The 10462-nt window shown below is 32.5% G+C and overlaps 1 protein-coding gene across 2 annotated transcripts; it reads right to left on the bottom strand.

Moving 5' to 3' along the window:
• Window positions 1306-2819, bottom strand: LOC104786973 (zinc finger A20 and AN1 domain-containing stress-associated protein 3). 2 transcript variants are annotated; one of them, XR_002038129.1, is made up of 3 exons: window positions 2550-2819; window positions 1796-2440; window positions 1306-1674 (listed from the first exon to the last, which is right to left on the bottom strand). XR_002038129.1 is itself a non-coding variant. In XM_010512457.2 (2 exons), exon 2 carries the CDS (start codon window positions 2415-2417, stop codon window positions 1899-1901), a length of 519 nt encoding a protein of 172 aa, XP_010510759.1. In that variant the 5' UTR covers window positions 2418-2440; window positions 2550-2819; the 3' UTR covers window positions 1741-1898. The 2 variants fall into 2 exon arrangements, 1 of the variants encoding a protein (XP_010510759.1); XM_010512457.2 differs by lacking the exon at window positions 1306-1674 and having other exon boundaries at window positions 1741-2440.

The following is a 10462-nucleotide window of genomic DNA, read 5'->3' as shown; positions in this document are numbered from 1 at the left end:
TCCAGGGCATTCTATATTTTAGTTACGGGAAACAGCTTTCTCTATCGTATTTATTATGAACTGTTTGTGATCTGAATAAACTTGGCTTATAATCTCATGATCTATATATATTCATAATGATGGATGTTTCTTACTATATAGGTGTAATGGTAAATTTCGAAAAATAATACAAAAATTCTTACCAGGCTTGTTGAAATCTTCAGTTTAGCTATCTTTTGGGGTTTTGTGCAGTTGCAATAACATTCTTCTGTAAGTAATAGAAATCAGATTTAAAGAAACCTATTCTGCTATCATATGAGCAATATTATGAAATTATGGTCTAGAGATGAAGCAAACAAAGTGATTTAGGTGACCGGTGGTTTTGTCTTTATGGGTAACTACAAGTACAATATCAAAGTGAGGAAATACAAATTCCTGGTGCAGTTTGCACCAATTGATGCATCTTGCACTGTATTCCGCCTATACATAACCCGTACCTAAGCGATTTTCTCCTATTTCAATATACAAATATGTTCCAGTTTAATGTTTTTAGCATGTAAATTGGAGATTCAAACGTTAAACAATTTGTTTTTTTTTTTTTTTTGTGAATTCGATTGAAAATACCTTTCGATTTTCTTTGGATATTATAGTCCTTTGGAGTTTAGATTTTTTTAAAAAGGAACAGTACCCAAGAAAAGAACAAATTTGGCCCAAGCTCTGTCACATTACGCTACATTACTTGATTATAGCTACCGATGATAAATGCTCAAACTTGTATTTTAATTTTCAGTAACATCATATCTAATTAAGTAGCATAAAAGGTTTTTGAGAATTTGATTTATCTACATGACCGAGCATTAACAAGTATTGAGAGAGATAAGTTGTGATTCTCGACACCACCAAAATTTGGAAAGAAGAAATCAAAAACCATTAAAACCCTATGCTTTGGTGGTTCCGCCATAAATAATGTCTCTAACTTGCCGATGAATAAATTGATGATTCGGGCAATTTTAGGCTTATGAGGGTTCGAGTTGCATGATGAAGAAGACTTGGAAGAAGAAGAACCACGTCAAACTTTGTGATTAATGCCCTAAAAACAATATGTTAATTTTTATTTATTTATTTACTCTGGTTATACAGTATATGTTTTCTGTTTGAATAACTTTTCTATCTTAATTTCTTGGTTTCTATTTTGACACTAGCGGTTTCTCTGTTTTCAAATCAAACGACTTAAAATCTTGGTTTGTAAAGGGTTCAAGAAATACTTAAATCTTTAAGCTCGTAACCTAACATAGTACAAATTTTTCTTTATTATTTTGTAAGGTCTCCTCAGTTATTTTCAGGATGCATTTTACATTAAGAATAGGGTACAGAGGAATTGTTATAAGTAACAAACAAGGTTGGACTGAATCGAAACATAAGACCAGTACCACATCATTTCATCCCAATCTGTATATTTTAACTGATCATTATTTTGTAAGATGCTATATCAAAATAGTGCGTCAACGTGAGTTAGAACCACAAGTTCCATCATCTCATATCTCGATTTAGTTCCAAACCTCTCTGTGAGGGTTGGGAAAAAAAGAACACAAAGTCACCCCCAATATTTTGCTGCAGCCGACCATAAACTTGGCAGACAAGACAAGAGTAGCCAAACCCATGACGAACCAAACCCAATTCTACACGTTTCACATTCTACATGATCATCAAACAGAACAATCAAATCAATAATGCTAAACGAACACTTGGACAAAGCAAATCTGAGACCAAACTGAAGAAATCAAATAAGCTTAAAATGATAAAGATTAAAATTTACATTAGCATGTTTCTTGCTCTCTCTGGTTCATTCATGTGTATGTGTTTCATTCATCCAAACTCACAAACCAAGCAATAACAACAACAACAACAACAACAACATCTCAAATCTTCTCGAGCTTATCAGCTTTCACAATCGGATTCGCCTTAGCGATCTTATCTTTCCCCATCCGCTTGAAATCAAAGGAGCATTCATGCTGCTCCGCGTACCTATGCGTCCCGCAGAAAACAAAACCACACCTACAACGAAACCCCGTTATTCCAACTCGCCGCCTACAAGTCAAACAACGCTTCGGATCTTGCGGCGGCCCTTCCTCCTCCTCCTTCTCAGCCGCCGCTCGTTTCCCCAAATTCGTTTTGACAACTTCTTTCGAATCAGCTGGAGGTAGCGGTGGCGATACAGAGGACGACGCAGCAGCACCACCGTCGGGAGAAGAAACGGCGGAAGCGGCGGCGGCGGCTAGGGATTGATTAAGAGCGTGTTTAGCGGTGGAGGAGTTTTGTTGTTGATGCTGTAGATCTCGAAAACATTTGGAGCAAAGGTTTTGCGTAGCGGTGCTTCCGAAGAAACCACAATTGTTAGCGCATAGTTTTGGCTCTTGTAGTCTGTGTTCCTCCGCCATAACAACAATCAACGGCGAGATTTCTACAAAAAAAATCAACGGATCAATCGATGATCAGAATTTGAATAGATCTATGGTCTAATGAATCTAATCAAAATCATATAATTCGAAAAAGAAAAAAATCAAGGATACCTGGAAGAAACAAGAAGATGATGATTAGATCGGTTTGGAGGAGAAGAAGACGGATCCGATGGAGACTCTCTCTTTGTGTATGTATTTTTTAAAAGCAGAAAGGAATAAAAAAGAGATGAAAATGAGGAGAGGAGATGGGAAAAAACTAACGACGAAGCAATCGATTATTAAAAAAAAAAAAAGTTTTGGAAATGGGAGAAAATTTTGTGGAAAATCAAAATAGTGAAATTGGCTTTTGGGGCTTCGTGGCGATGAAGATTCCAGAAGCTCCTATAATATTCTTGGTATTTTAGCAGCAGTGTATATAATAAATTTATGTTACAACTTCCACGAAATTTAAAATGTCATTTTGGAATCTACCAAGATAGTTCAGTTGGACCGATCAAAGGGTTTCTTTTATAAGGGATAATAATCCTAAAAAAGATATGAATTGGAGTAGGCCTTGACGTTCAGTTATTCGATTCAATGGATTGTTATGACGTTGTGTAATACGATGAATGTGATTAATTTTGGAATTTTAGAAAAAAAAAGGAGTGTTTGTTCATTTGATTAAACAACCCAATCAAAATTCCAAATTTATTTCCTTGGAAGCAATTTAAAAGTCATCTTTTGATGGAAGCAATTTAGCATTTGGTTGATGTCACTTCGGTCCACAATCAAGCTAGACCAACCCACACAATAGTCATGGGTTAGAGATAACCGGCTCTTAAATTTACCTTATCTTGCTAACCGGTTCAATATTTAAGACAAGGGATATTGTTTGGTTCACAAAGCCAAAAATTGCATTGTTTTTCTAAACCAGTCAAGATCAACCACTCATCGTATGATAACAATGAACCAATCAAGTCAACGATTAAGCCTCCTCCTCCTCTTTCTCACACAGAGTTAAAGGTCAACGGCTCTTTTTTTATAAATATCATAATCTCCAATGGCTTAATGTCCCGATTTGGTCACACCAATATCACCTTAGGACCATTGATAAGTCTCGATCAAACTAGATCGCACAAATCATCAAATCCCAAAGTTACATGCCTTACCTATAGTCTCATTAATTGGTATCATCATTTTCCATTTTTCCTTGATCCTTTTTTGTTGTAAATAAGTTGTTTACCATTGTTCAAAGCCATGATTTGTTCTAGACACCACCTTTCGATTTTTAATAAATTTTTCTTAAGACTTGCTTCTCTTTGACTCTTGTATTAGGGTTAGGGTTATGTTCACAATTTTGTATACGACTGTCTTATGGTTTATCCACAAGTCACGTGGTGTGACTGGTGTCTATCTGACCTTAACTCATCATTCATTCGGATTTCTGGCAAGTTAGCATATAGGCCCCTCGGATCCTCATATGACTTATTCAATCGTGTTCGAGAACACTACCAAAAGATAATATAGAGTACACTAAGTAGTAAAATACAAATGAATAATTAGAATCTTGGAATCATGGGAATCATAGAGAATTATTCTGACTGCTTCAACAACGATCACATGTAAAAAATTTTAATCTCAACTTCTTACTGATTATTGAATAAACCAGTCCATGTCAGAAATAAATTTCAGTATTGCAAGTACCAACCAATTCATAGACGATAAGGAAAGCAGAGATATTGTCTTGCCATGAATATAACATTAGATATCGCTGCTATTTAATCCACCAACGCAATAATAAACTCACAAACATGAGAATTTAGATATCAGCTACATTCGAGCACATGCTTGTTTGAGTTTTCATCCATAGTGACTGCACTACAGAATATCTACCTTGTTGATGTACGAAATCGACGATATTAATATAATACGAATCTTAGTGGGAATAAATCGGATCATGTTCTTTTATTTAACGTAGAATTCAAGAAGGGTTTACAGAAAATGACAATTAAAGAGCTTAGCGCAGTTAATACGAAAATAATAGTTCTTCTCTCTCTAATTGCCCAAAAAGTGGATCATCTGACTTGACAATGACATCAGGTATTTATAGTGGGACCTTGACCTAGGGTTTCTTCTGTCTCTTCGTAAAATGACGATTTTACCCCTGCGATCTGATGTGCCAGATCCAAGACTTCAGGCCCAAAACCTCCTAATATCTTCTGTTTGGGCTTCTGTAAATGTTAGGGGCAAAGCCCATATCCAACATACCTCACCCAACCGACAAAAGTAACCAAAAGCCACGGGTGGCAGATGAATCATCATCCTATGCTAATCAAGTTATCTAAAATGCAAAGCAATACGACTAAGTATATAAATATGTTTTCTTGTTGGTTACAGTGAGATTTTCTAGTAAGAGATTGTTGGTAATGACTGTCCCACTTTTGGGAATAGAATGGATACAGAAGCAGATTACAAGACACTTACAGTCTCCAGCTATATGAAAAAGCATGGCGTATCTTCCTGTTCTGCTTTTGAAGGTGGTAGTGCAGACTGATCCTTGTCTTGCGACTTAAATTGTCAAACTCAGCTTGCTCCCACGCATACTACCAAATCATATAAAAAATCGTTAGTACACTCATATGATAAAAAATTAACAATATAGATCTTACAAAATAGATGAAATTTCTATAAGCCAGATTCTGCATATGATATGATGTAACAAAACTTTTAGATGTCGAAAAAGAACTTACCTTCCAAATATGACAAATTAAGTATAAATAATATTATTATTTTTTTCCAAAAAAAAAAACAATAATAAATACTTTTAAAACCAATAAAACAAAACATATATGTTATAATAATTTAAAATTAAAATAAACATAAAAACAAATTAATATATCAACACGTGCTCTAGTACGGGTTCTATTCTAATAAAATGATTAATTTCCTTGACACTGTTAGTCTACTTGATATATCAATGTCTTTTTTACTTGTGAGATCTCTTTATAACCCATTTGTTCACTTATTGATTGATATATTTTGATTCAACATCTTCATTTTTTATATGTGACATTACCATTTTTATTTGTTCTTTAGTACACAAATCAACCAGACTCTATAGTTTGTTGATGCACTTTGGGTGAAAATAGTTGCACAATTGAAGAAGTTGAAACAACTATTTAGCCAATTTTCACCATTTAAGTTGAAGAGGTTAGCAAAATTATTCAACCCATTCAACCAAAAAAATTGAAAAAATGAAAAAATTATAAAGGAATTTAGTTGAACTCTCTCATCTACTATTTTGGGTTGAACAACCCTATTTGTTCAACTCATATATTGTCAACTCGTTCATCTGTATGCAACCATATTCGACTTTTTGATTTTATTTAGCATTTAAAAGAGTTTTTTTTTTGTAATTCTTTTTTTATACTAAGATTTGTATTTTCCATTCAGATGATCTGAATGATCTGAATGATCTGAATGAGTTTCAGAACATTACATGACTTCCTAAGAAAGAAGAACATGTCTCGAGATATTCATGTAAATGCATATCTTTTATTTTCTTTTGTTGTCACCCTTTTTGTTATTTTTACTAATCATAATTCTCCCATTATTTTGATTTTACATACCTTTATCAATTCCTTTGTTCAGAAAGCTTTGGCTTGCCGTTCTATGATGGATTAATTTCTCGTGTTGAACCGGTAATTACTAATCAATGTTTTTTGGAATTTTTTTTGTATCTTTGTGTTTTTTCATTTCCTGCTAATGTTCTTTTTCAAAAATTCACTATGACTGATTTTTCAAAGGCAAAATCCTCATGTTTGTTCAAGATGAAGTTTTTGAGTATGATAGGTTTTACCAATCGTTATGATAACTTTATAACCTACATCTTCCAAAATATAGTTCCAAATGAATTTTCTAACTTCCTTTATGACATATTCAAGATCTTATTCATCAACTACTTTCTTAAGTTGTGTGATTTGTGAGATAATTGTATGTAGTATATGTTTTTTACATCTCAAAGGAAATTAAATTACACTGGAGGCAATTCCACATTGACATTGTAAGCATCGCACCATTTCTGTAACTCAGCCACTAATCCTTGATTAACATGTTTAGCAAACATGTCAAGGTATTTCCCTGGATGATCCTCTGTCAGTTTAGATAAGGAGGTTACCAAAAAAAGCTTGGGATCCTCAACCTCTAGAATAAGATCCTCTGAATCTCCTTTCTTCTGCTTCTTGATGAGAAGGACCAAGATGTTTTCCACAAACGAACCCCATCTTTCATGGGACGACTCATGTTCAAATGCACGAGGATCACAAATCACTCTTGTCCCAGCAACCACAGCGAGCTTCACATCATATTCTCCCTTGATAAGTTTCAAATCTGGAATCCAATTCACCAATACGGATTTGAAGTTTGTGCCTCTCATGGCGTTCAGATCTGTGATGAGCGGGCCAACTCCATGTTTCACAACAAAGAGTGACAACAAGAGGATCTTCTGAGTCTCAACCAGAGAGTTAACTGCTGCCCACATTTCAGACATGAAAGGACTTGTGTCATTGTAACTAAGAGTCCCTGTCCCAACAAGAAGCTTGAGCCCATTGATTCCATATCCAACTGCTTTTGGCGATGAAACAAGGCCAGTAAGCATCCTAAATATCATGCTCACTATAAAAAAAAATAACTATTTAACATCATTTATTTTATATATTTATATCAGTTTTAAATGATGTAAAAATAATTTATATCACTTTAACAAATGATTTACATTTTGTTGATGCAAATAATTTACATCGGTTTATTTGAAACTGATGTTAATATACAAAGTATTTACATCGATTTTCTAAAATGATGTTAATATACATCAGTTACAAAAAATGATCTAAAGTTTGCACCGATTACAATAAATTATGTTAAATATTTCTATCAATTATTTAAAATTAATGCCGGTTTAATTGATGTTAAAATTAATTTCAATTTTTATAATTAATTTTGATAATCGAGTTATTTACATTAATAATTAAAAATAAAATAGAATATTTTTCTTCCAAATTAAAATAACTGAAGAAATTGTGGTACAAATTACAATTAGAAGAATATTAATTAAATTACAATAGTTGACCAAAACAACAAAATTACTTAATAAAAAAAATTAGAGAGGATAATAAAAGAGATTACGGCAACTCAAGCGGGCAGAATCTTAACTCCGGTCAGAATCTTAACTCCGGCCAGAATCTCAAGCCCAGCCATAACAACCACTGCTCCACGGTCAAGAAACTACGCCTCTCAACAAAGCCACCATCCCTAATCACTCTCCTTCACCAAAACAGCCATCCGCCTCGAGGAAACAGATTTAACCTGTGCTGCACCGGCGACTACCATGAAAGAAAGATGCTCTGGTTGGATTTTCTCCCAATCTTTGCTAGAAGAACATGTCTCCTCCGTAAAGCACCAGTACAAGAACTCTACATCATCATCACATGGAACACATTAGAAAAACAAATCTTTGAGATGCCGACAGCTATGTTCTTTAGCGGAGAGGTTCAACATCTTCACCGGAAAGATGGAGTGCTGGACTCACGGAGAAGTTTGATGTCACATTATATGACATAGAAATTAGAAGATGAGGAAAATTTTGTTTTAAGCTTTGATTCTCGTGTAGTTTTTATCACTTAGGAGATATTGTAAATGCTATATATTGATCAAAAAGATTTGAATCTGAATTAGAAGATATTGTAACTGCTAGATATTGATCAAAAATATATTTACTTGCCATAAATTTCGGTTAACTAAAGGAAACTAGTAAATAACAATTATGTTTGCTATAAGTGTCTCGCACAATAAAAATTTATTAGCACTCAGTTTATTGGATATATTCTATCGTTTACTTAAAAATTGACGCAAACATAATTTATTTTAATATTTTAATAATATTTTAAGTTTTTTTATTAAAATAAAATTGGTTTTATTAGTCTCAAATGTTTTAAACGAGGCAAATTAAGGTAAAAATACATCAGTTTTAACAATCGAAACTAAATGGTATAATTAATTTTGGCATAATTTATATGAATTTTATTAGCATCACTTTTATTGATGTAAATTTTTGAAGTGATGTTAGTAAAAATTAATAAATACATCAATTATTTAAGTGATGGAAATATATATATATATATATATATATATATATATTTGTATCAGTATTTTGAAAGTGATACAAACAAATATAAATTTGCATCAATTATGATGAATTGATGTCAAATAAATTAATATTAATATCAATTATCATTAATGATGTTAAATTAGATATTTTGTATCAATTATTAATAAGTAATTTAAATTAGTTTTATTTAGTTTTTCGATACAATTTAATTGATGTAATACATCCATTTTTTTGTAGTGGCTCCACCTAAACTCTTGAGGATTGTTGAGGAACAGAACTTGCACCAATCGAACCAACGTTGATCGATAGAGTTGATCTCTGTACTTTAATGAGTTGTGTCACCAAACCACATAGAAATGGAAGTAGAGTCTCATAAGTCAGACAATCGTTGAGGAGCTCTTGGATTACGGGAAAGATTCGTGATTCCAGAAACAGCAACATTGAAGGGTTGTGTTGTTTGCACAACTCAGTAACCAAAGCACCTAGAGCTCCAAATAGGTAGATGGTAAACTCACTCTTGTTAGCAATTCGAGTGAAGTAGAGAAACTCCAAGGTGTTGTTTAAAAGAAGCGATGGATTGACATGAAAGGTTCCATGTTTTGCCTTCAAGAGAATTTTTGTGATTGAGAGGATAGAGTATGTGCTTCCAGGCCTGCTTTTGGCCTCAAGACCCTTTTGCAAATGAGGAAGTATATCAGCAAGGAGAACCCGTGGAATGACTTTTACAAACTCAGAGATGAGTTCTAACGCCACAGTCTCAAAAAAATGACATACACTGAAATTAACATCTCAAATTAAAATCCTAATTAAAATTAAAATTAAAAATATCTAGAACCTAATTATTCACCGTATAATACAATATATTTGGAACTTTAGATTTTTTTTTGGTCAAATATCAAAGTCTTATGAGTTTTCAAATTTTATTTGACATATTTTATGGACCCAACAAGATGACATGAGTGTTTGTAAATAATATTTATTACATACAATGGAATTTATAATAATTTTTGGCTATATGTCTTATGGAAATTGTTTTAAAAATTATATTGCACAAAAAATATTACTAGTTATTCAAAGACAAAAATCCACTAAGAAAATCAATATATCCACAAAACCTATGAAATGGTTTGGTCTTGATCATGAACACCATGATAAGAAAGAGAAAGTGTAACCTTTATTATTTTCTAATCTAAAAGTGTTATAATGTTTGTAGAAGTCTTTAGAGATTATTTTTCTAGAAGAACTCTTTAACTATAGGGCATGGCCGGCGAGACACATGTGCAACAAGTGCATTTGCACAGGGACCATCAAATTAAGGCCAAAATTTTATGATATTTTTAATATATATATATTTAATTATGCTGAATCTATATCTAAAAGAACCCTAAATTTATTTTTTGAAGTTTAATTTTGAGGCCCAAACTTAATAAACAAATGAATAAGCCCAATGAAATATAAAACCAATGTACTTTACTTCAATTTTTTTTATTTTGTGACATATTTTACTTTCATTTGTCTACATTTTGGTAAAAAACAAGATCTTTTTTGTAGTCACACCCGGTCATTCCGTTGAATGAACCGGCCCTGCTACAGGCCTACACATCTTGTTATTGAAAAATAATCACAAAACTAGATATTCATCCGTGGTACACCGCGGGGATATATTGTCGTTTAAAAACTAAATTTTTTTTTATTGATTATATTACATATATATATATATGTAAATAATATTTTTTGTATTTGTTGAATTAACTATAATTATGTAGTGTATAATTTCTATTTACTATATGGTGTGGTTTATTATATATATCCTTAATGTTCATTAAATTTTATTTAGTCAACAAATAAACTATTTTTTAATTTTTCTATTTCATTTACA

Source organism: Camelina sativa, chromosome 5 (genome assembly GCF_000633955.1).
Source record: "Camelina sativa cultivar DH55 chromosome 5, Cs, whole genome shotgun sequence".
NCBI classification, from domain to species: Eukaryota; Viridiplantae; Streptophyta; class Magnoliopsida; order Brassicales; family Brassicaceae; genus Camelina; species Camelina sativa.
Note: the sequence above shows the minus strand (reverse complement) of the source record. Positions and strands in the feature narration are given on the sequence as shown.

What these genes read in the sequence shown, in the direction of transcription:
- LOC104786973 (XM_010512457.2), bottom strand. Translation starts at nt 2,417, where the DNA reads ATGGCGGAGGAACACAGACTACAAGAGCCAAAACTATGCGCTAACAAT.